Raw genomic sequence first — 27,977 nt, forward strand, 5'->3', positions numbered from 1 at the left:
ATAAACCTTGTGTCAAAATTTCATTGACTTCTATTTACTTCAACTAAAGTTATAAAGCGAAAACCAAGAAAATGCTTATTTGGGCCCTTTTTGGCCCCTAATTCCTAAAATGTTGGGACCAAAACTCCCAAAATCAATCCCAACCTTCCTTTTGTGGTCATAAACCTTGTGTTAAAATTTCATAGATTTCTATTCACTTTTACTAAAGTTAGAGTGCGAAAACTAAAACTATTCGGACGACGACGACGCCGACGACGACGCCAACGTGATACCAATATACGACCAAAAATTTTTCAATTTTTGCGGTCGTATAAAAACTGGCGCATATGCAATGCGCCCGTATTAGATCTGATGTGCAGCCTTGTCATTTGATTCATGCAAAACAAATCGGGATTAGGAAAATGAAAAATAATTTAACAAAATAGAACAACTTATTTTTCCATTGTCTAGTTTAATATTGTAATCAGTCATTCATAGAAGAATAAAACATTCAAAAACATAACAATCAACAGTTCAAAAATAATTCCTCTTCCATTCATCCTATTTTAAACAGCAATATGTACACAAAGCATGGTTAACAAAACTGTTTGTATTGAATCTCCCCAATATTACATGTAATCAGTTTCTCTCAAGTTCTGACCTCTGAAAATGACAATATTCATCTTTATCGTATACCTGTGCCACTTTTTCTATTTGCTAAAATCCTTAAGATTCAGCTTTTGAGCGCAATATAATAATTTAAAAGATTTTGGAAACTTAAAAAAAATCCCAAGAAACTTTTGAAGGTTTGAAGAAGAGTAATTCATAACTTTAGTGCATTGCATGCTTTAAAAAGTTTCCCCAGTTATGTTATGTCCATGCAGTAATAACACATGTTCAACTGATTAGTATAACAATATGAGAAAAAAAACCCGTTTGTTTCTCAAAAAGTTTAAAATATTTACATTTATAAACATACAAATACTTTGAAATCGAAGTGCAAATCTTAGCTATTCTAAATAGAATTATGAAATACATACAAAATCAGGATAATTAAATTGTGCAGCTTGATAAAATAAGTTAAAAGCACTTTGTACATATGAGTCTAAATGTTTAGATAAACACCTGTTACATTTTTCTTTTCTTACTTTAATACAAATTCAGCTTGTCGAGTTTTTTTTTTTAAATTCGTATGGTAATATTGTATAAAGAATTAACAATGGTAATTAATGTATCAAAGTTTGAGTACTGCATTAAAATGTTTAAATGAAAATCAAGAAGGTAGGATCAAATGAATAAATAACTTAATAACATAAAATAGAATTTTTTTACATATCTACAATGCCCATGCTTTAAATCATTGCATTGATTTGTGCATTAGAATGTTTCTTTTCATTTTGATGACTGAAAATACTAAATGATTAAGTAAACAAAAAATAACTTCTACAAGAAAAGTTAATGATCAGTTTACATGTTTAACACTGAAATGAAGTAGACACACATAATTTGAAAATCTTCTTTGACACTTCTAGGTTATTAACAAAACTTCAAGTGATGCAAAATACTACGACACATTTCAATCATCTTAATATTAAAGTCGAATTCTGGCACTTTGAACACTTTTGTCCAGTCAAACACATTTTGACAGCTATGTAATTAACGGATGTTTATATCACAATGGACACATATTCATTTATTTCTATGTGAGAATAAGAATCTTTTCATTTGGTTGTGATGTATTGTTTTTCTTATTTAAGTTTTATACTATACAACATTTGATACTTATAGATTTTTTGTACTCATGTTTGTTCACAGTACATTCTATTTTATTAAAATGTAATAAAGAATTTCCTAATGTAACAAAAATCATAGTATCATTTGACTCCTTATTGAAACCTTTACGTATTATTGGTGTCAATTATGGGAAGTTAAGTTGAACCATTTAATCCGTCGCTGACATCTTTGAAATAAATCCTCTATTCTTTTTTCAGTAACACAAATTAAGCTGTACTATAAATATGAAATAAGCATTTATACACATTCACACACGTAAACAGAGATTCATGAACTGTATAATTGCACATTATTAAACTTGTGATCACCAGAGAATCCAAAGCTGAACCATTGAATCTTGTGATCACCAGAGAATCCAAAGCTGAACCATTGAATCTTATGATCACCAGAGAATCCAAAGCTGAACCATTGAATCTTGTGATCACCAGAGAATCCAAAGCTGAACCATTGAATCTTGTGATCACCAGAGAATCCAAAGCTGAACCATTGAATCTTATGATCACCAGAGAACCCCAAGCTGAACCATTGAATCGTGCTTATACAAGAAAAATAAAAAGGTAATTCAACAGAATTTAAACGTTGTTAACTTAAAAACCTATTAATTTTCAAACAAGTATGAGTTTCCCAATGATAAAATGTCCAAACAAGTATACGCTTCCCTATGATAAAGTAAATGTAATATTAAATGTCATTTAAGCATGATTCACCGCATCCTTAAACTTGTTAAACCACAAAATGTCAGAATACTATTGAGTACTAGCTTTGGAGTGACAGTAACGTCTTGCTTTGCTATGCTGTAATGGATTTGGTCAGTTTTATAATCTGCACCGTAAGGAATGTACATCCTAACACACAGATGAAGCTGCCTCACTGAAATAGAAAAATATTATAAATATATGACGCTCTGAGCATGAACTGGAAGATCGAGAATTCCATTTCCGATTTTAACCAATAATAAAGAAGATTACAGAATCTATAAGTAAATGATCCTGGTAGATAACTACCATTCTCTCAATTCTGTCATGTTTCTCCATAATCTCAATGTTATGATGTTCAAAGTATATGAAACTCGGAGTAATAAATAGTAAGATCGCGAATTATATTTCTACTTTTGATCAATGCTATCGAAGATTACAATTTGTCAAACATGTTCCTGGTAGAAATCTCAATGTTGTTATTACCTTGACTTAAGTTAACAGTTCATCAATGTAAAAATAAAATTTCAAAGTAAACAAGATAACAGATATAAAATGTTCATGCAATAACATTGCTTTTGATTTTAAAATGAAGTAAAATGTATCTTTCCAAATTATTAAACCGTTTGGTACTCTTTTTATAGTTAAACATTATGTCATTTAATCAAAGAGCTGAAGAGCTCTGAGGGAAAAGACGGCCATTGTTTCAATTTTTAGGAGGGTATCTTTTGATAGTCTACATACAAAGAATGAGCAAAAGAACAGCTAGAACATATAGAAAGGCTGACAATAATGAAACTAATTGTTGTTTATTGTTTTTTCATTTCCTTAGTCAAGAATTCATCATAGAGACAATTTGGACCAATGAGATCTGCACCTTGTAAATCAAAACATTTGATTAAAGTTGGGAGTTAATTATCTAAAATTCAATTGAATTTAACAACTACTTAAATATATTTTAGAATTTTAATTATGTACAACTGAACGGCAGGCTAAGACCATTCTCAATTTTTTGTGACAGTATTTTCAAGAAAGTGAGGACTGAAAAATCTATTCAGTTTTAATTTTCCATTGATATAGTTCCCAGTTACAACTCTCATCACAGGGATACATGTACTTATTAAATCAAATATGATTGATATAAGCTGTGTGAAGTTTGTTTCCAGATCCCACATTTTAATATATTTGTAAAATTCATGAATAAAAAGCTTTAAACTACAAAAAGAAATATTTAAAAAAAAAAAAATGACCACTACAATAATTATGTTGGTACGCAAAATTATTTTTTAATTGATGACTACTTATTGTATATAATTTTATACTTAATGTGACATTTTTAGTGTTCAGATACATTAACTTTCATTTTAGTGGGTAATCAATTACTCATCAATTGAGGTGCTCTTTAATTGGAGAAAGATTCTAAAAACATAACTTTACAGAAAGAATGAAAACTGCAGTTGCTCTCCCCAATCTCAATAGGTATAAACTACAAAAAGCAACATTTTTTTTTTAACCATTTCAATAATTTTGTTGGTACTCAATTTTTTTTTTATATTGAAGACTACTTATCATATATATACTAAATGTCACATTTTAAGTGTTCAGAAACATTTACTTTGATTTTAGTGTATAATTACTCATCAATTGAGGTGCTCCTGAATTGGAGGAAGATTCTAAAAACAGAATTTTACAGAAACAATGAAAACTGCCGTTTCTCTCCCCAATCTCATGTATCCCCATTGACATTGTTTACCGCGAAAGTTCATCTACAAATTATCTGATTATAGCCTCAGATTAAAGCATTGCATGTTGGTGTGTGAATCATCATGATCTACACTACAGCAAACATCATTAGGTTTACATTTAACAAATAGGGATTGTAAATTAGTATACAAATACTGTGAATGATTTTTATAATGCATAAAGGATATCCCTGTATAGTGTGGCATTCCAACAATGACGTCACTAGGTTAGATATATTTAGAATATTTCGTAATACTGATTTTTCCGGACTGTAAAAGAAACGTATATAGTGTAAGGGAAAGCTCAGTATACGATAATTTCACGAAAAACAGAAGGGAAATGTGTAAAAAATGTATTTAAAGTCAATCTGTTCTCCCTGTCATCAATTTCAGTATGACATTTTGAGGGGGTTTCCAAACTATCAAAACAAAATGATTGACGTGAGGGAATGATACTCTGGCCAACCCCATTAGGGAATTGACGGCTTGAAGCCGTCTTTCCCCAAAAACTTTAAATACATTTAGTATAGTTTGACAAGTTCTGTCTTTGCAGACGATTCGCTCGAAATAATGTTGATTCATCGAAAGATTACAACTGGCATAATATCAAAATTATCAGATCTTTATTTCCCCTCAAGGACATTCACACATCCATATCAATAACTTAGGTAAAGTGTTACTATAACTGAACCTTATAGCAATTAAAAGCATCTGATACATGTAATAAGTATATCATCCTTCTTACGTCATCATATTTTTAACGACGACACTTGAAGTTTTGGCAATGGAATCACACTGAAAATGTACAACTGTTACAAACAATAACATTTAAGGATATAATAAACTGACATTAACGGTCGAAAAATATTTTGTTTAGATTATCCAAAAGAACGAAAATGAACTAAACAACTATACATTACGTTTTCTAATTGGAATAAAATAGTACGCCAATACTTCAACATGTAATGGTACACCAATATTTCAAGAAAAAATTATACACCAATACTTCAAGATAAAAAATTACACCAATACTTCAAGATATCAAAGAGCTGAAAGCTCTGAAGAAAAATGACGCCACTGTCTCTAATATTGGGATAGTTTTTATGCAAGTCTTGATTTTCACATACCGTAATTAGTTTAACAATGCAACATGTCTCGTAAGCATATAATTGATATTCGTATATGTGTGTGTGTGAAGTGAAGGTGCCAACTGGCTGGGTTTTTTTTTAAGACAAATGAATAGGTCAAGACTACCTGAATTGTACAAATAAATACCGTAGAAAGGCTTCTATATTTCTCACTGGTACATAGGCTGAATCCGGGTCCGTTCGCGCCCATACACGTTTGCGCCAACTCATGTTCGCCCCCTTTCACTTTCACACCCTACATGTTCGCAACTAATCTTAATTGGTTTTGTGTTTAATAACTCTGTAAGCAAGTGTTTTCTTATAAGTATAATTGTTGTCATTGTCTCAAAATAAAGTGAGACAGCATTTTTTTTTTGTGTTGAATAAATCTTAATCATGTTTTGGATAGCGTATTGTTAAAGATAATAATAATCCTTTCTAAATAAAGTGGTATTTTGTCAACGTTTTATTTAGCGTTGAATAACTCTTAATCATGTTTTGGTTAGTGTATTGCTATACTTTGTTTCATTGACCTCTTTCATAATGAAGTGAGATTCTGACTATTTTTTTCTTGTGTGTTGAATAAATTTTATCATGTTTTGGTTATAATAGTGAATTGCTATATTTTGGTTCCTATATTTTATTGTTTCGTTGTTTCAGATCAAAGGGCTTAAAAACAATTATCTTTTGTGTTTTTCCTTTAAAATCTTCAATGTTTTACTCATACCAAGCTATAAATACATTCAGTATTTACACCAAAGCAATTTAAAACAACAATCATGATTTTCCAATTATTCAACTTGAATTTGAATTAAAATTGGGCGCGAATGAGTAGAGTGCGAACGGACCTTGGGTGTGAACGTGCGAGGTGCGAAAGTGTATTGGGCGCAAACAGACCTGATACCACATAGTCTGAACCCCCTAGCTTCTCCCACAAAATATGATGTAAATTAAAAACAAATTGTTCAGAGAACAATTGAAGTCTTTCCACTAGAAAAGATCTATTTTTATATTGAAATATGAAAAATCAGTTTAAAATGTTAGTTCCTATGGCTTTATGACGTCCTATTAACCTATGACCTTGACCTCAATATCAAGGTCACAAACCATGGACCTTGAATCAAAATATCCTAGGTCTTTAATATGTTTGGTTAATGAGTACTACCACTTGACGCGTAATTTTAACAAAAACTCCCTTTTATTGTATGCGCAGCCTTTCAACCAAAATATACAAGTAAGGACATGTCGCAACTAATAATTTATGAAAAATTATTTGTCAAAATGTCATACAGTATTTGAAAAGAAGTGAAAATAAGCCAAAATCAAAATTTATAATATGACCTTGACCTTTGACATTGACCTCATTTTCATTTTTAGTACCAATGACCTCATGAAGACCCTAGGTCTCTATCAGTTATGGTTTACCAGTTGAAAATGCATATCGCTTGAATCAAATGAAAAAGGGGGAATAACTCTCATATGGAGTCCCCATAGAGCTATGGTTCAAACGAATATTCTTATCCTAAATATGTAACGAGCAATTTGGTAAAATAAAATCTTTTACGGTTACGAAGGAGAGGTGGCCACAAGAAAAACAGTGTTGGGGAGATAACTCTTACAACGTAATGTATTTTGTTATAATTACATTTGATATATGTTTCATTATAATACTTTATTCTGATTGGCTAACTGCACATCACATGTTATTCCTCAAGCAATTGCATCACTCAATAAAACTTTTCATTCATGATAACACGTGGTCCCACAATAAAGTGCACAGATGAATTGAATAAAAAAGTTATAAAATTCGTGTTTTCATGATCCTAGCTAAAAAAAGTAATTATAAGTATTGAATGTTTCTTTTTGTAACCTCATAGGGTTGCAAAAGCGTTGACCGTGTGCACATTTTTAGAATGAAGCGCTTACGCTTACAGGCTTCATACAAAAAGTACTTCGGTCAACGCTTTTACACCTCAATGAATTTACAAAAAAAAGCATTCAATACTTAAATGCAGTTGTAAATTTTTAAAGCAAAAAGAGTTAATACTAACTTTCACTTTTTTGGATGTTCATGTACATTTTGAATGTATTTATTTTTCTCAACTACATGAATTTTTTGGTGTATTTTTAATGATATATATGAGTAGTCCAAATAATTATTACGTCCGGCAAGGCTTTTTAAATTTTATTCTGGGACACCTTCCTATGACCACAAGGCTATATTAATTTTTTTCTGGAACGCCTTCTTAGGAAGCCTTCCTACGAACGTCTTAGGAAGGCGTCCCAGAAAAAAATAAAATAGCCTTGTCAGACGTCATTATTATTTGGACTAATACATGAGATATTGGATATTTTTATGCATTATTTAACCAGTTGAGTCTTTTACAGGATTGTTTGTTTAATGCTGTTTAAACATTACTGAAAAAAAAACCACCTTAAATTTGCTAATTATTTGGCATGAAAGTTTGATTTATTGAAAGGGACTCATAGTTTTCCATTTAATTTTAATAATTGTCTAATGGTTAAAACAAAAGCTTCGTTGTTTACTTTTATACACAACAACATATTCACTTTGGTCTCGTTGTTTACCTAATATTCACTATGTAATTGGTAACAGTTATTAATTAATTGAATAGAAAATATTATAATTAATATTATTGGAAGCCGAATTGACGTCAAATAGGTGCCGATTTGACTAGATGCCAATTTAACCAGGTGCCGACTTGACTTGTACGTTTCAATTCCTCTGCGATCGTTTGCGGTATTTTCTTGAGAAAACCTATTTTCCATCATCAAAGAGAAGAAGAAACTGCTTGAAATGATTCCCGAACGCTTTGTGATTGTTAAAATAAGTTAAATTCACTCAAAAAACAATTTTAAAACTTGCGATGTTTAAACAGGAAGTTTCAAAAGCACGTGTAAAAGAAGAAATTAACCGGTGAGAGTGGAAATCCGTACATAACATATATCACTATAGTACGACTTTTAAAGCAAAACAGTTTCATCCTTTTGTAAAACAGTCTTTAATATACCTATCACATTAATTTTTGAAGGGTCTTAAGCTTATTCAAACCATATAAGTCGGTATGAAACACCAAAACGGAATGATAATAACCGATTACGTTTTGTAGTTTACAAAATTCTGGACTGGTTACTGTCAAACTACAACACTTTGTTCGACTGTAGTGGAATACAAACAGAAACCAGTTAGTTTGTAAACTGGTTCCTGGCTGATTACTACACAATGCTCATGCATAATGATAACACAAGCACATTCCAGTTTGTATTGAAATTAGTAAATACGAAACCAAGCGCGGTAGGCAGAGAAATCAGGTCGGCAGTTATGGAACAATGACTGCGTCATTTTCCAAAAATGATACACCAATACATTAAGATAATTGAAAGCGTCTATGTATCCTGGTAATGCATTTCTGTAAAATATGTTTCAGGATTTTTGTGAAAATAAATTGTATTTTTCTCGTTCAGATTCTGAATTACTTTAGTATCTTTTTTTCTTGTGGTCATTAATGTTTTATATACATATTACCTTGAAATTTAAGAAAGTATTATCATGCAGAATTCTCTGTAGTCTTTACTTTTAAAAGTTATGAGAAAATAATTGGGGAATGTGTCCATGGGACACAGATGATGGCCCCGCTTGCATACCATATAAAATTATAAAGGGACATAACGGAGGAACGGTATAAGTGACGCTACCAGAATGTGTACTTGACCCGAGTTTTGTGGTAGGAAGAATTGTGTATAAGTTTCATAACATTTGGTTTAGACAAACTTAAGTTAGAGAACGGAAACTAAAGATTTTGTAATTTTTCAATTGATAATGGAGCATAACTATAGAACGGTTAGAGTGACATTACCAAAATTCAAACTTGATCTGTAGTTTGTGGTATTTAGCATTGTATATAAAATTAATAACATTTGGTTGAGGTAAACATAAGTCAGAGAACGGAAACTAAAGATTTTGCAATCTTTCAATTTATATAGGGCATAACTCTAGAACAATCCTGGTATCTTTGATAACTATCTAGAACTGTTGAATTGACGCCACCAAAATTTAAACTTGATCTGTGTTCTGTGGTTATAAGCATTGTGTATAAAGTTTTACACAAATTTGGTTGAGGCAAACTCAAGATAGAGAACGGAAACCAATTTTCGGACGTACGTACAGACAGACAGAGAAGGGTAGAAACTTAATGTCCCCTCCGCTACGGCGGGGGCATAAACATCAGCATTTTTTTCTATTTGTAAAGTGACATATCTCTATAGATTCGTTTAAGTGACAGTGTCAAAATTCATCTGTATTTTGTGGTAATAAGCATTGTGTATAGTTTCATAAAATTTTATTAAGGCAAACTAAAGTTAGAGAACATTAAGGAAACATTTATGAATTTTTCCATTTAAAGAGGCATAACTGTAATCCGGCAAACTAATGAAACTATAAACAATGCTTAAAAGCACAGAATACAGATCAAGTTTGAATTTTGGTGGCGTCACTTCATACGTTCTAGAGTTACACCCTATTTAAATCGAAAAATTGCAAAATCTATAGTTTGATCTGTGTTTTATGGTAATTAGCATTTTGTATATAAGTTTCGTAACATTTGGTTGAGGCTAACTTAAGTTAAAGAACGGAAACGAAAAATTCAGCAATGTTTCCATTTGTTTTCATTATATTTTGATGAGGCAAACTAAAGTTAGAAGATGGAAACCAATGGTGTTACGTACGACCGACGGACGTACGTAAAGACGGGCAAGGGTAAACTAAATGCCGCCTCCGCTATGGCGTGGGCATAAAAGACGTTAAATAAGGATTCATGCTTTGAAAGGCAAATTTTCTTTTCCTGATAAGAGCTACATTACATGCGTTTGGTGTATTTGAGCTTTTGGTTTTGCCATTTGATTACGGAATTATATATATATACCAATATGAATTTCCATTGGAGTTCGATATTTTTGTTATTCTACTTGTTAACATGTACAAGGTGTACTGAACACTTCAGCTATCTTAATATTTTATTGATTTCTAATATAGAATAAAATAACAAACTAAAGTACAACATAGTCTAGACAAGCATATGTTACTTACTCATTCTTAAAATGTTCAGAGAACATTTTTCACAGACATTTTATGTTCACCTGCACAGCTGAAGATTTAACTAAGACTTCAACATGAACAATTATTAAGAAAGAACGCCATTCTTTACATACTACGTTTGTAGAAAGATGCTGGCATCATTTCAAAGTCAGACATTGATTCTTTAAACTAATCAAAGCTTATTAAACAACATACACATTATATTTACACTGAGCCTAAAAGTTAATTAAGATACACAAAATAGCTGTTGTAAGGAATAAAGCGTGCAATATATACTACATGCAAGCTTAAGAGACCAATCGTACGCTACCATGGGAGTGCTTACGGTGTGAATTCAAAGACAAGCTGACATAAATTTACAAGTGTCATTATATGTGGGAGGTTTATCTAGCTATAAAAACACATATTCTTAGTCTGGAATTTGCTCTGAGGGAATTTGTCAGTTATTTTCCAATCTTTCCGCCCGTTGACACAGATGAGTGTCTTGTTTTGTCAGATTCTATGAACTTCCATTTTTTAAATTTACCCTGGAGTTTGGAATTTTTGTCAATATATTTGTTACAAACATAACAAAGGACTACTAACGTTATTCTATTACGACAACTATACTTCATATCATTAATAATTTACGCTATCTTTCTACGTTAATGGATTTTTTTGTTTTTTGTTTCTAATGAAAGCCTGATTGGCGCTACCACCAGATATGTATTCCCAATTCTATATATTTTTTTATATCAAAATTCATACTTAGTGCTTAGTATGTATGAAATAAAGCTAATGATTTTAAAGCATCTAACACTTAGTTATTCATTATTATTCATTTCTTTGGTTAACTGTTTTACAATACTAAATGCCCAATAATATAATGATTTTTTTTTAACATTAATATCATATCTCAAAATAGGGGAAATGAAACGAGTTGTTTTATCTTGATATTAAATAGATAATAACTAAATAAGGTTAGTATGACTGTCATTGAGTGCTCGACGCAATAGAAATATGTAAATCAACTTGACATGTATTATCCACGACAGATTAACTTGATATATAGTACAATGTTCAATTTTGCCACTCAAAATCAATTCTTATAGCATGAAAATAACATTCAGGTTAAATATTTGAATCTATATATTTTAAACTATGTTATCAATTGTTTTACCAACTTTCAGTGAAAAATAGACAACAGCAGGTGTGAAGAATAATTTATCAACCAGCCTTAAAATAAATAGTAAGAAAGTCATTTAACCTAATGACAACCTGCTATATTTTCATTTATATACATGTAATAACATATATAAACGAATTAATATGAAAACTACCAAAAAGACAAAAGTTAAAATGACATGCATAATTTTTGGGGATTAAAAATTATTTCAATGATGGTTAACTCCTTATAAAAAAAGAAGATGTGGTATGATTGCCAATGAGACAACTCTCCACAAGAGACCAAAAATGACACAGAAGTCAAGTTTGTCTTATATTGAAAACGAACATTGCAAACCATGTACCGTACATGTCGCAACGAAGATAACTTTCAATTATATTATAGAAGAAAAAAATAGACAAAAGGAATTGTAACATTTTATTAATTTCCATTTTATTATCCAAAACAACGTTATATTAGCTATGCAATTAAGTGGGCACTATATGGGAAGGATATGCGAGTTTTTTGTTATATATGTTTGCTAGGATAGACATTTTTTTTATATAATGATTAGGGTTACCAATCTCCCATGGTGCCAGGATGGTCTCTTACCTTAGTGAAAAACACACAACATTCCAATGAGAATTGACTTACACGATGATACGATCACCGTCTTTCATCGCATTAAAGGAAGGTTTGAATTCGTCATGTATATGATTGACCAATGGCTTCTTTTGTTCTTTGATGCTGTGGTCCTCTGGATAACTATCTGTACCACACTGTTGATACTTAAACATTAACATAATAACGGAACTCCATAACAAACTTGCACCTAAAGAAAAACAGAAACAATGACAGAACTTTATCACACACCTGTAATTAAAGAACAAATGACGGTTCATGATCCTCGACCAATATAAAAGGGACAAATTAATAAGTATTGCGTTATGACAAATGGACTAATGTAATAGTGAATAATCAATATACAATATATGTTGACACATTTTTACATGATCGGTAAGATCAATGAAATAAAATTGCAGAGACTAATTTAAGCGGCATTATTTTATACAAATTTATGCCCACCAAATTTATTCAAACTCTCAAATTTGATTAAGTACGTAATTCAAAACTGCGTAACATCCATTGAAACTCTCAGTATACAATGTCCGAAATCGTTATTAAGTATCAACATTAAGTGTGTATCAACATTAAGTGTGTATCGACATTAAGTGTGTATCAACATTAAGTGTGTATCGACATTAAGTGTGTATCGACATTATCCCCAAAAACTGTGGTAAACATAAGGTATAGAACCATTAATGCAGGTCCGATCGGAAAGAACATACAAAAGAAAGTAGTACATATTCCTAAAGAATAGCTCCTATGGAAAGCCGCATGCATCTTTGTTAATATGGTCAAATAGGTGAACTATTTGGGTACTAAGTTTTGGTATTAAACGAAAGCTTGGGATAACTGTACAAGAGTTTATTTTGAATAATAAAGAAGTATATACAATTTTAATAGGAGGGCACATTTGCCCTGTTGTTCAGATCAGAAGTACTTGTTTTTGTACTGTCAAACTTCCGGGAACCAGTACGCTCTTTATATGCAACTGAAGGTATGTTGAAATTTTCAGCACAAGACAGGATAAGGCATTGATAGTTCACATTGCGATAAGACGTGTCACGGTACTTGTCTATCCCAAATTCATGTATTTGGTTTTGATGTTATATATTATATGTTATATTTGTTATTCTCGTGGGATTTTGTCTATGTGTGTTACATTTTAGTGTTATGTCGTTGTTCTCCTCTTATATTTAATGCGTTTCCCTCGGTTTTAGTTTGTTGCCCCGATTTTGTTTTTTGTCCATGGATTTATGAGTTTTGAACAGCGGTATACTACTGTTGCCTTTATTTGAACATGAAATAACTGACACTTTATTTCAACTTATGACAAAGTAGTTATTAATACTTGAAATTGCAGAATTTAGCATAGAAAGCAATGGGACTATGCCATGGTGGTTTTATACCATAAAGAAATTTTAATTGGATGACGTCAGGCATCAATTCCACGGTTGACGGTCGATTCGCACAATTGCAGTCGACGTTTACGGATATTTGAATGTTTAAAAATTTTAAACATTTTAAGAGTATCAAATTAGCATAGGAATAATAGTACTGCATTAGAAGATGTGCCATCGTTAACTTTGGATTTGACAGTCACAAAAATCTGTTTACTGGCCTTATTCGTTTCGCCTGTACAACGGCATTTGCGATCGTTAAATTTCTAAACTGACGGTGCCAACTTCAACTACAATTCTTAAATAGATAAGCACTTGCAACAGTATAAAGTCAATATTCTTATCTCATTTATAAATAAAATATATAAATTATATGTTAAACATGTATAAGATTGATTTTTGTGGGTCTACTAAATCGACGAAATAATTTCCTGTTAGTTTCATTTTTTCAGCTGACATTCTCTTCAAAGGTTGACCCGAAGGTATCATGAGTCTATGGATTTAATTGAGGTTAAATAAAAAAAATTATGGACTTTTTTTATATGAATAAGGCCGTTAGTTGTTTCGTTTTAATTGTTTTACATTGTCATAACGGGGCCTTTTATAGCTGCCTATGCGGTATGGGCTTTGCTCATTGTTGAAGGTCGTACTACGGTGACCTATAGTTGTTAATTTCTGTGTTATGTTGGTCTCTTGTTGACAGTTGTCTCATTGGCAATCATACCACATCTTCTTTTTTTATATATATTATATTTGCAAGCTGAAAACACATAAGTAACGTTTTTGAGCTTGTTTTGACAAATTTAACACTAGTGAAGTATTCTTTCCGCTTCTACAAACTTATCTATGTTTATATGACAATAAACATTTCAATTTCAATTTGAATTATATTTTGAATAAAAATCGTAGAATTATATTCCGTGGTGGAGGGGTTACTACTTTGAAGCTAATCATCGTCAACGGGTTCTTTTACATTACTAAATAAGAGCACATCAACATTTATAATGAATAGCGCTAGGACAAAATCGAGACAGCTATTTGTGGTAGTTCAGTCTAATTATTTTTCGTTATTTTTGAAGATTTAATTATGTCTGGTAACGTTTCCCAATTGGCGTATTCGGTAACACAAACACAGGTTACAAAATAGAATGAAAAAAGCGTCTCCTTTTGGACCTTACAGAGATTATATAGATCTAGATCTGATTATCCCGTCTGAAGGGTAATCAATTATACTAGTTGTAAGGAAACGAACCTTGGGAGACCCTAACTTTAAACAGTGTGACAGAAACGTAATAATGGCACATACTTCATAGATATCAAATTACATACCGGCTAGATAAAAAGCGTACTCAAATTCCGTCTCTTCTTGAATCAACAGACCTTTAAACAAAAACATAATATATTACATAATGTTCATTAGATATATTGTCCATTGAAATAAGATTTAAAATCTACAATCTTTTAATGAAACTTTGAAATCAATGATGTTAATATCACAGCAGAATATTGTAGCTACTAACATATACATGATATATGTGGCATAACTTATAGAAATTGTCTGACCTCATTCTTATAGTCTTATAGTCCAATATTGAACTTCTCAAGGGTATATTTCGTTTTGTTCCCCATCCCCATTTTAATGTTTACTAATTATACACCCCTGATAGCAATCTCGTTCTTGTTCTCGTACGAACCAGAATTTTATATAAAAAAATACAGTCTAGTGTACAAGTAGTTCAACAATCTGAATAGTCCTTACTTGAAATTAAGGTACTAGTGATTGATTACAGTTTTCTTATTGCCATTGTAAAAGGGGGAGATAGTTTACAGTATTGCCATTGTAAAAGGGGGAGATAGTTTACAGTATTGCCATTGTAAAAGGGGGAGACAGTTTACAGTATTGCCATTGTAAAAGGGGGAGATAGTTTACAGTATTGCCATTGTAAAAGGGGGAGATAGTTTACAGTATTGCCATTGTAAAAGGGGGAGATAGTTTACAGTATTGCCATTGTAAAAGGGGGAGATAGTTTACAGTATTGCCTCCACCAATGATCAAATACAATATCGTAACTTGAGTAAATTATAAAAGCTTCGGCATTACAAAATGTGAAACAATTCAAACAAAAGCACCAACAGTCTGATATATAACAAAGCAATACAAGAAATAAACATTAAAAGTCAGATCTCACAAGACATGTTTAACCCCGCCGCATTTTTGCATTTGTCCCAAGTCAGGAGCCTCTGGCTATTGTTTGTCTTGTTTTACATTATCTTATCGGAGCCTATTATAGCTGACTATGCGGTATGGGCTTTGCTCATTGTTGAAGGCCGTACGGTGACCTATAGTTGTTAATGTCTGTGTCATTTTGGTCTTTTGTGGATAGTTGTCTCATTGGCAATCATACCACATCTTCTTTTTTATATTGTACATGTATTTTTGTTTAATTCTAGTTCATTTATATGTTTTAGAGTTTAGTGTGACGTCCATTTTCACTGAACTAGTACACAATTTTTTTTAGGGGCCAGATGAAGACCACCTCCGGATGCGGCATTTTCTCGCTGCGTTGAAGACCCATTGGTGGCCATCGGCTGTTTATATCTGCTCTTTGGCCCGGTTGATGTCTCTTTGAGCTATTTCCAATTTCAATTCTCAATTCTATTCCCATCTGTGGCGGTTTTTTTCAGTTGATAAGATATATCATTTGTTCATTTCACAAATAGTTGTGTAAATATCACTACAACAGTTTTTTCAAAGGAATTTAGCTGAAAGTATAATTTCACAAATGGTTGCCATCTTGACATTGTGTGTATCTGTTTTCCATCTAAACAGACAATTGTTTACTTGGTTAAAAATTTCACATGGCCAGTATATCCACCTGTCAATTCCACGTTGCAGACTACGGAACTTTGTACTGTGTATGATTTTAAATCACGTGATGAATGATGCATGCAATAGCAGAATAAGTCATCCTAAATTATTGCCTTTGATTTTCAATGTAGTGGGATTTTAAAAATTGCGTCATATTCGGTTTTGGATGATATTAAAGGTTGAATGAATTATTATTTAGCTCCATTACATTTGGCATCAAATGCATTTCCTCTAATACAAATAAAAAATACGACAGCTAACCATAACAGTCTCATTAAAGATAATAAACATCTTACCTGCTGCTGGTCCTCCAAGTAAAGAGCCAAGAGCTATCATGAAAGACAAATAACCATTGCCCATAGCAATATATTCTGGTCCGACTAGTTCACGTGAGGCTTGTTGTAAAAATGTCGTCCAATAGCCACTGTAAAATCCATACAAAATACAATATCCTATCTGCCCTGCATAGTCATCTATCAATAGAGGGCAGATACCAGTCACAACAACCCCTAACCCTACTGAGCACAATAAAGATGTTATATCATCCAATGCACTGTTGTGTCCCATGAAAGCAAATACCATTCGGGCTGTAAAGGCTGACATGCCGATACAAGAAATCAAGAACGAGGCAGTGCCGAAGTCTGTTCCGAATTCCATAGCATAGGAAGGTAAATAAATATATATGATTGTAGATCCAAAACTCCAGAATAAATTAGCAATGCACATGCCATGAAAGACAATATTACGGAGAGGTAGACATGACAGAAGAGGCATGAGACGAACTTGCCTCCCTTTAGCAACAGGGAACATGACGGCGCCACAAACACACAGGTTGAGTGCTATTCCTGATAATGTTAGTAAAGTGCCCCTCCATGCAGCGTATTCTAGGAGGTACTTTATTACTACAGGAAATGTAATTATACCGGCTCCAATGCCGCCCATAACAATAGATAACGCTTGAAATCTTTTATGGTTAAAATACTGCTCAACAGCCATTATAGATGGTGTACATGCGAGTCCAAATCCAATACCTATAAAATAGTAAGAGCAATTTCATAAGATATTTCGTTTACAATATGTATCCAAAATAAATTATATATTATTTCCCTACTTTTGCAGAATTCGAACTTAGATGCGTAACTGTACGCTAATACATTCAATCATTTATATTGTTCAGTATAAAATTTGTTTATGTTTCATATCTTTGTTACATGTAAATTGTATTACAATTATTATCCTGTTGTACATACCTGTTATAACCCCAAATGTGAGGTAAACCTGATACAGGTCCGTCACAAACATCCCCAGTCCTAGACCTATAGAGGAGATAACTCCGCCTAGCATCACGCTGATCCGATACCCAAACTGGGACATAAAGCATCTTAAAACGATACCTGTAATATAAACAATTATGTATGAAGACTGCCAACATGCACATACTTTTGCTGTTTTCAGATTGCAACATTTAGATCTATAAGGTATAAGTAATTTTTATGTTAAAATCATATAATTTATATATATATACAGATTTGATTTGATCGACAAAATGACGAAATGACCAAGGTTAAACCATTCAACATTCAGTAATTCTATTTAAATGTATGTATATATTTTAAAACAAAGCACGTGAAATGTTGACTTCTTTGTCAATTTACTAACTTGAAAATAAACTTTTAATGTAAAAACAAAAGAAACTAACATCCAAAAAGCTTTAATTTTGGAACGAGTAATAAGTTAAAGAATGAAGCAGATTCTCTCGAATAGAACAATCAAATTAATAATAAATAAAATATTGGTCAGCCAATATAGTGACAAAATACATGTATGACTGTAATAAATCAATTACTAAGGCGTAAGGAGATGCAAAGTTGTTAATCACAAGTTGTATGATCTACTGATCTATAAAACTGACTGAGTGGGTCCTAAAGTCGATGGTCACTACTGAAATTACCACTTGAATTGAAATTTTTACATCTTAGGCTAGTGACAATCGGATACTAGTACTAAGTAGGAAGGGTATACAGTGCTAAATTATAGGATGAACCAATTCCTGTTGTTGATTGCATTGTAATTTGACAAATAGAATGAATGGGTCTGTAATGGTTAAAATCACAGCTTTGTAGTCTTATGTTAATTAACTTTTGCATTTTAATAAAACAACAGTAAAATAAATAATAATGTCTTACTATTTAATGCTGTAATATACAGTAACATAAATAATAATGTCTTACTATTTAATGCTGTAATATACAGTAACATAAATAATAATGTCTTACTAGTTAATGCTGTAATATACAGTAACATAAATAATAATGTCTTACTAGTTAATGCTGTAACATACAGTAAAATAATAATGTCTTACTAGTTAATGCTGTAACATACAGTAATATAATAATGTCTTACTAGTTAATGCTGTAATATACAGTAACATAAATAATAATGTCTTACTAGTTAATGCTGTAACATACAGTAAAATAATAATGTCTTACTCGTTAATGCTGTAACATACAGTAATATAGATCCAACCCAAGAAGTGTCAAAATGATCATGTTCAAAAATGTCTTTGAAAACTATATGGAATATTCCAATACTATAGGATATCCCACATATAATAAACTGAACGAAAAATGATGCCACAACCACAGCCCATTTCCAATCTCCCGTCTCTTCCACCATGTTCGAATCACCCTTGGCGGCGATGACGATCATCTATGTCCTAAAAAAGAATTAAATAAAACGTTCTTATTTACATGGTCATTGACCTATAATGTTTTACTTTTATAAATTGTTATTTGGATGAAGAGTTGTCTCATTGGCACTCACACCACATCTTCCTATATCTAGTTATGTAAAAAGCAATAGTCAATACTGAAAAAAAATCCTCAATGTATGCATTAAATTAAGAAAACCCTGGTATTGACAGTTATTCAAATGACTGGTGATTTCCAGATGAGTATTTTGTTGTAATAAGCATTTTGTTTAAGATTTACAAGATTGGGTAGACGCAAACTTAAGTTGGAGAACGGAATCGAAAATGACAGCATTGCTTAGCTGTTAAGGGGCCTAGCTAACTCTTGAAAGAAAAAAGTGACGCCACTAAAATTTAAACTTGATCTGTGTTTTGTTGTTATGAGCATTTATGAGTTTTATAACATTGGTTGACAAGGAAGCAAATTAAAGTTAGAGAACGGAAACTAATTTCGGGAAGTACGGACGTACAGGCGAACAAGGGTAAAACTTATTATCTTACCTCCTATACATTTCTAGGAATGTGATTGGTTAAAAGCACCCTCGTGGAGACCGTGTATATTTGATATTAGGTTAGTAGGGAGGCGCGGCTTATCTCATACACGGTTAGTAGTGGTGTTACGTCCCTTTATATTCCATATAAGGTAGTAGGGAGGCGGGACTTATTTCATACACGGTTAGTAGTCGTGTTACGTACCTTTATAAAAACAGAACGGTACTGAGAAAACACCGTAAAGGTTTCAACAGACGAAGAAATTGATGATTAAGACTGAAATCAATTCATAAATCACATTTAAACCTAACAAGACGTGAAGTTGTTATTGTTGGTATCTGTTTTTGTAGGATCAATGGAAGTAGTTTCTTAATGCTAACAGTATTGAAGACTTGCTCATTTTGATAGGTCTAAATTTCACACGTTAAGATAGTCTGTAAGATAAATTCGTTACATAGTGTGCTAGTGACCTAATACGGTATATATGGGGACTTGAAATCTACACAATATGCATATCCAGTTCTTAATGATCATAAAGTATAACGATCTGATTCAGATCTTTCACACTTCTCCATTATGTCTATATAGCATAGCGATGGTTTGTGAGAATAAAGATATGTATAAGGAACAAATCAAACTAACGGAGCATCGTGAAAGATCTGATTTATATCAAATTGTAAGACTAGCCTTAAAATTTCAGATTAAAATAAAGAAAAAAATTGATTGCCAACCTAAAATAATTAAATATCATGTATTTTATTTTACTTTTTTTTTTAATTACATTTTAGTACAATGTAGTATATATATATCTACATTAAAAAATTCTTACCATTTCTCTCGTTGACATCACGTTTAGACTAACACGAAAGGGTGAATAACACAGTACAATTATAATCAGTTACTGTAAAGGACAAAGTAGAAATAATTGAAAGTAGATAACATATTTTATGTTAAATAAAGTGTACATTGTAATGGAATACCGTTCCCCTTTCTATATATACTAAAATTGATACAGAAATTATCAATATATTTATCAGTCTTATCTGAAATAAATATATATGTCATAAGCATGATAAGTGTCACAATCCCTTAACTGATACAACAACTATACTTATATATTTTTATCAACAGGACCACATTTGAGCTTAAAGTCAGCGTAAAAATAATCTGCAACAATTTCGGTAAATGATTGATATTAAAGTTATTATACATTTTGCGCACCGTTACCATATTCGAATGGCTACTGAATACAAAGTTTAAGCCCAAAACAATGAGGTCCAAATTACAAACCGTTTGAATATAAAATGAAAGTCACCTGTCATTGACCTCATGTCAGTTCATGATTCAAATGGAGACATTCTACACGGCAGTTCTCCCGATGGATTAATATATCAACTGACTACATGTAGGTATGCATGTACCTTAGCTAACAACGAGTAACATATTACATCAACAACATCTACATGCCGTAATATACAACTGATCATACACGTGCACTCGGCTATCTCTTATTCACAAAATATATAAAAGAGTTTTAACATTTCAACTCTTCATCATTTCTTTCCAAAATGTAGTTTTCTATATAGTTCTTGTCATCTATTGGTGATCATTGTCTCTTCTAACTTTAGGTAGATCGGATGTCTTCTTCCATCGCAGGTTGTAAAATAGCAGAACATTCTCTGTCTCATTTTCAAAATGATTCATGATTTTATCAAAGGAGTAGGTCCGGTAAGGACCCGATTTTGGCCTCAAATTTCAGGTTCATCTGACGAAAGATTTTGACCACTTTTTAAACACTTTAGTGTCTATTTCATTTGATTCAATCAGTTTATGTGAAAGATTTTAACTGAATTAGTCATTAAAAACGATCCGATTCAAGCTCAAATATGAGAAATCTACCAAATATGCAGAAACATGTCACTTTTCAGATGTTTTTTTTTTTATAAAAAATGAAAGTGGCCGCATCCGTGTTCATCCTCAACCTTTATATAAGTTTTGTATAATCATCAAATACAACTTACATTTCAATATTAAGGATGAACACAAATGCGGCCACTTTCGTTTTACACGGAAACCGTCTAAAATTTAACTAAAATGCTATAATTGTGAAGATTTCAGTAATTTAGCATGACTTAATAGTGCTACTACTCGATATATGTGCATATATAGTATTGTAAAAAAACCCAGCCTATACTCATGTAGCAGAAGCATTTTTCTGTCCAATAAATAACTAATAGTTTACATTTCAACAATTTCGTAAAACTGCTATATTTTGGGGCCAAAATAGGGTCTTACCGGACCTACTCCTTTAGGCATAAATTGGAAGATAACCTTATTCTTAAAAAAGGAATATCTAGTTACTAGAATATTTTATTTTTATCAAGAAAACAGGTCGCATGACACCCCCCTCCCCCTCTTTGCTTTTTCGGAGAGAACATTATAATGTAAAGAGCTATCATCCATTATTCAAATTAAATATTTTGCACAATACGTAGCTATGAAAATGCTATGTTAGTACCCTCATTTTTTATGATATTTTCGAAATAATAAGCTTTATATAAACTACATTTACCCAAAGTATTAGAACATTTTTTTATTTTTTTGTTTTAAATAAGACCTCCCATTTAACAAATCTAACACATTTTTTTGAAAACAAAAGCCCATTTAGTTAATTGTCGAATGGCTATCACAAGTTACGTCCCGAATAAAACCTATTTGACACTATCCATCTACATGAACTTTAATCCAAAAAGAATAAACAGACCTAAGACTGTCAAAGAACACAATAGTTTATTTTTTTTGTTATATAATATTATATTTTTATGACATTTAATTCCTTAAAATATGTTGACAACATTGGTTAGAATTGAATTCGCGCTTACTATCTAGCAAATATATAAAGAATTCGGATATCGTGTTATTATAATTAATGTTTGTAAATGAGAAGAGTTTGATAAGATTTACAACTTTAACAAGTGGTTGGGCTACCAATAATTACACGTCCATGATAACAACACAAAAGAATAGCTTATAAAACGGGTGGTAAATCCAAGATACGGATATCTTTATCGACAAATATGTTGGTAATCACTGCATTTATAAAATATATAGAGTAAATTTTACAGAAAATGAAGGACTGTGCACATTTAAATCAACGCAACCGGTGTAGGAGATTAGGAGATGCCCCAGTTCATCTGGTTTTTTTTCTGCGAGGCTCGAGTCGTGTTTTTTGCGTACATGTACATATATTCATCAGTTTAATTTGTCATTTTAAAAATCCTTCAAGTAATGACATCAAGGCCTGAAATGAGACGCTAACCTACTGATAAAATTATAAAAATTCATCTGGAGGGCAGCATTAATAAGTATTTTTACTGTAATTTCTTTAACCTGCAAAATTTAAAATCAGGGGCGGATCAAACTATTTAAAAAAAAAGGAAAAAGGGGGGGGGGGTGTTCCAACCAAATGTCCCCATTCAAATGCATAGGTAGTCCAAAGGCCCCCCTTGATTCGGCAATATCTAGACACTCTTTAATGACTACTTAAAATAGAAAATTAATATGTATTTAAATGTCTGGAAAAGCATTTACCCCAAAAAGTGGAGATAAGGAGAATTTCAAAGATGATAAATGCAAATTAGCTACACGTACCCAGTCTACACTTATTTTGAGTGGTCTATTTTATAGATGTTATTTGTATCATCTCGACCTGTCCTGACTTTATAAAACAGTTACTGCAAAATGGTGTTCAGGTTTTCTTTAATTTTTCTCAATTCATGTCTTATCTTATGTATGATGTATGCGTATGTAATGTGATAAACACTTTTATATAAAGCCCTTTAATTGGAAAATAAATTGAATATTCCTTTTCTAATATAGCCAAATGTCTTTAAAATATGTCAAACTCCAAATCGATCTGGTTTATAATAATCGTAAATGATTTGGACAAAATTACCAAATATATGCCAATAACATGTAGACATGAGCAATGCCAAAAAGGGTCTGAATGAGGGATCGGGGAGGGGGATCATTACTGCACCTTGAATGCTTATGCTATATTTCCCTGTTCTTCAATCCAATAAATATTATGATATTGTAAATAATTTGCAGTCGAGTTTGTAATTACTTTGAGAGATTTTATCCTGTGAAACTTAGTATCTTGTACAGGTGTTATATATATCACCTGATGTCAGTATTGAGATAGAAAACAATGTCTTACCTGTAATCATGTTGGCATTTGTCGTTTTCTTGAAAAATGTATCCAATATTGTTCTATTCTTTTTAACATTAATAAAATGTAAATTTAATGTAATGCAGTCTTGTTCAGAGTTCTCCTTTATCGCCCATCAAAACAAAAATCAGCTGATTTTAAGTAGGTCAAGTCCATAACTTTACTTCCCACGTGATTTCTTTGTTTACAGGCATATCTATATTTAGATCTGATTATTAAAGTCAGAATGAAATACGGGAGAGATATGAATCTTCGGATATTTCATCATGATCTATGTATATATTCTTATAATTCTAGGACCAATGCTGACCATCAATTCATTATCATACATATATAACGATGCAGTTACCTATCTATCTATCTATCTATCTATCTATCTATCTATCTATCTATCTATCTATCTATCTATCTATCTATCTATCTATATATATATAATTATGAACACTCAATTTATCTGCAATCAAATCTTTATGCCTTATAAATAAATATCATGTATGTCATGGATTGTGTTACAACGACGAGGAAAAGGAACACTAGGCCACCGAAAGCTGAATTATTAGTCGTCTAGGTTGCTGAGTAGTCTGGAGCGTTGGACACAATGCAGGCTGTGTTTTCTCATGAGTAATCCCGGCAAGAGAAAAACAAGAAATTTGTTCCGCAAATGGAACCAAATTTGCAGATTTAATTATATTGTTGTGCTGATATTTAGAGTAGTTATATGACGGTTACCATATTTTAACTTATATGTATTCTTAACAGGGCCTGTAGAAAAGATTTGTATAATAATATTAATTCGTATATTTTAACAAATTTGATTCGTTTAGGGATAGTCACATGTTAAACTATATTTTCGAAGGTAGAGAGAAAACGGCGAATAGCATATTGCACGGTTATTTTTAGAATATATAAATAGAGATTAATACATGGCCTTTTCCATATCAGCCTGGGTATCATCCCGAGACCCCCATATCAGCCCGAGACGGAGTCGAGGTGCTGATATGGGTCGAGGGATGATACCCAGGCTGATATGGAAAAGGCCATGTATTAATCGCTTTATCATATACTTCCGACAATAGTTTTATGTAAGGCAAATAAACTACAGTCAAACATTTTATAAAGAAAATTAAAATTATGAATCAAATATACTATAGTTGTCCAACAACAGCATCATTAACTCCTTATATATTTATGGTAACATTTCCTATAGAGGCATTTTGAAACATTGAAAATTTGGAAAAGTTTTACGATCATTACTACTCCATGTTTGTTGTACTATAAAGTGATTCATAATTGTCAATGGCATTTGTTAGCAAGTATTAAACTATCCCCACAAAAGTTCCCGTAAATTTTGACGTCATAAAAAACATCTGACGTCACAATGGAAAAGTAAACAACCGATACCGGAAACACCGGAAGTAACTTGCACGAGAGGCACTATTATGGGTTTTGTGCACGAGATGCACCTGATATGGGTTATCAGCCCGGGTGGGAAATTATGGCTTGTGTACTTCCGCTCATTACACATATGCAAAAGCTATCATATCAATGCTAAGTATATGATAAAAACCAATATACTTGGTGACGTCATGTAATGAATTTCAGGATATTGTTTAACGTTTGGAACACATGAAATCTGTGATCGATTATTTGACGAAAAAAATCTTCAAATACATAAGATATCCAAAAAAAAGTAAATGAAATACCAACTAATATGTTGTTATTGTCAAGGAGACAATGTAATATCTTCTATAAAATTCCAACAAATCTAAATGACGATTTTTATACAAATATGGTCAGAAATTAATAATATAACAAATCATATAGCCTTTGTATGAGGACAAAACAGGATATATCGACCCAAAGAAGTATATCGACCTCGGACTTCGTCCTCAGTCAATATACTTCTTTCAGGTCAATATATCCTTGTATCGACCTCATACAAAGGCTATATTTGTATATTATCAGTCAATTGTATGCATATTTTTCTAAATAAGATAAATTAATGATTAGTTATTTTCACTTTATAATTTTTATCATGGCAAACTACCAACGATTATGAGCGATTAGGAATTTAAGTAAAAACAATGCTGATGTGAAACACACACACACAGACACCTAAATATATGTATGTTTTAAATCGTAATTAAATCAAGATCATTATATACAAGATTCTAATGTTCCACAAGGGACAATAGACATTCTCCTACATTGTAAAAGAAAAAAATACCCCAATAAAGAACTGTAAAAAAAACAGTTTGAACACACATGTATGTATATAAACTCATAGTTATTATAAATGACCTGCTCTACATATTACAAATCGTCAAGTAAATTCGTCGTTAGTGATCTGTAAAAGTTGTCATTGTTGTATTATTGTTTCGTGTCATGATTAGGAACATTGCCAGAGCTATAAAATATGCCTATTAAACCATAAGAAATATTTAACGGTATCACTTTAAACCACTTGAAAAATTGTTACGGAAATAAACAATTCTTGGTATATATAAATGTACGTCAAAAACTGACTCGATATCAATCTATCCAACAATTATAGTAAAAAGAATGGCTTAACCCCCCAATCTTTAAAATTATAAACCTCAACTATAGAAAATCAATATACAATAGAAATATTTAAAAGGAAATTCCTCAAGTTTATATAAAAAGCAACAAACCGACTGATTCAAAATCAGCGGAAAATCAAAACAAAGGAAATTTTAAGGTCATAACGAGCTCTTAGATCTTGAGTTTTATATTTTACTACACAAGCATTGACAGTTTGGTTTTAACACCAACATGCTTTTTTTTTTTTAATTCTTATTGGTTTATTGACATTTTTCCTCGTGTCAGGTGTTACAAGGTGAATGTACATCCGTGTCTTCAACACCTATATAGATTATAAATCAATACAATGTCTATCCGATCAATGCATTGGCACTTTCTAAGATTTCTGTCTTTATCAAATAAAATAAATTAAAAAATAAATAAATAATATTTACAATACTATAAATTTAAAAAAAAAAAAAATTGAAGACTGTCATGATGTATCCACATGGGAGTGCAAAATAAGAAAAAGCAACAAAACATAGTTGAAAGCTTTTTTTTGTCGAAATGATTACATTCATTTCACGACAGTCCAAATCTCATTCTTCAAACAAAGAAGGGGTGATTCGGGGTAACTCATTTTCCAGATACCTCTATTTTGGAATTTTTCACCATTTTCCACTCATTCCCAGGTCCCACCGTTTTGACCCCCTTAATATGTGAATATATTCCACACCCTAAATGCGAGTCACCCCCGACTCTATAAAGTTTGAATACCACTCTTCGATCTTTCTTGTATTCCCAGTAAAACTCACAACACTTTACCAAGATCTCTGATATTTACCCAAACAACGTTATTGTCCACAAGTGACCTAAATGACCTTTATGATGATTAATGGGGTTTCGACTTTGTTGTCAATATTAAGTTAATTATATATTTTCTACGAACACTTAACTTCCGGCCTTCAATGTACTTTACGATCTAATGTGACACAATACACAATTTTATGAATACGGCGACATATGATGTAATACCATACATATGTTATTGTAGAAGGTGAAAACCTCAGTAAAATACATGTAGCCTAAACCATAATAAAACATTCCTACCAGCTTGTGACATTATATATATTCCACAGTTACCACACTTACCTAAATCTTATGTATACAAAATATATGTTCAAGGATGTATGTTTATGTTTTACTGGATATACCAGGTGTCGGTCTGTTTTAATACCGTTAGAGTAGACGTTTAATTGCCTTTGTGTTGTTAATTTTAAGCAGCGTGACACTAATAAAATATAGAACTTTACCTTTTATGTCATTTTTCCTTTAAAAGTTGTTGAATTAAAACACAAAATGGCGATCAAAACAAAACTATCTACACATGTGTATTAGCTGTTATTGATTAATTATACATGATCGCTGCTGGCACTGCGAATTTTTTCTAACAACGTGTATGGATTTTATTTAT

At 31.7% G+C, this 27,977-nt stretch overlaps 1 protein-coding gene across 9 annotated transcripts; it reads right to left on the minus strand.

The window, feature by feature from the left end:
* Positions 1 to 435: 435 nt before the first annotated feature.
* On the minus strand, positions 436 to 27,977 carry LOC139517909 (monocarboxylate transporter 12-like). Of its 9 annotated transcripts, none has more exons than XM_071309429.1 (7): positions 27,817 to 27,977; positions 18,980 to 19,206; positions 17,741 to 17,884; positions 16,787 to 17,521; positions 14,951 to 15,001; positions 12,210 to 12,429; positions 436 to 2,643 (listed from the first exon to the last, which is right to left on the minus strand). In XM_071309429.1, exons 2-6 carry the CDS (start codon positions 19,197 to 19,199, stop codon positions 12,248 to 12,250), a joined length of 1,332 nt encoding a protein of 443 aa, XP_071165530.1. In that variant the 5' UTR covers positions 19,200 to 19,206; positions 27,817 to 27,977; the 3' UTR covers positions 436 to 2,643; positions 12,210 to 12,247. The 9 variants fall into 9 exon arrangements, with proteins under 9 accessions (XP_071165530.1, XP_071165527.1, XP_071165528.1 ...); XM_071309426.1 differs by having other exon boundaries at positions 12,252 to 12,429; positions 27,817 to 27,976; XM_071309427.1 differs by lacking the exon at positions 27,817 to 27,977 and adding an exon at positions 27,656 to 27,769 and having other exon boundaries at positions 12,252 to 12,429.

The sequence above is a fragment of the Mytilus edulis genome, chromosome 3, assembly GCF_963676685.1.
Source record: "Mytilus edulis chromosome 3, xbMytEdul2.2, whole genome shotgun sequence".
Taxonomy (NCBI): Eukaryota; Metazoa; Mollusca; class Bivalvia; order Mytilida; family Mytilidae; genus Mytilus; species Mytilus edulis.

Bases quoted from the DNA above. Each gene is read 5' to 3' on its own strand.
- LOC139517909 (XM_071309426.1), bottom strand. From the start codon at position 19,199: ATGATCGTCATCGCCGCCAAGGGTGATTCGAACATGGTGGAAGAGACG. The intron at 17,522-17,740 runs GTATGTACAACA...ACTATTTTATAG, and splicing joins CACATTTGGGGTTATAACAG to GTATTGGATTTGGACTCGCA. The intron at 12,430-14,950 runs GTATGTAATTTG...GTTTTTCTTTAG, and splicing joins GTACGCTTTTTATCTAGCCG to GTGCAAGTTTGTTATGGAGT.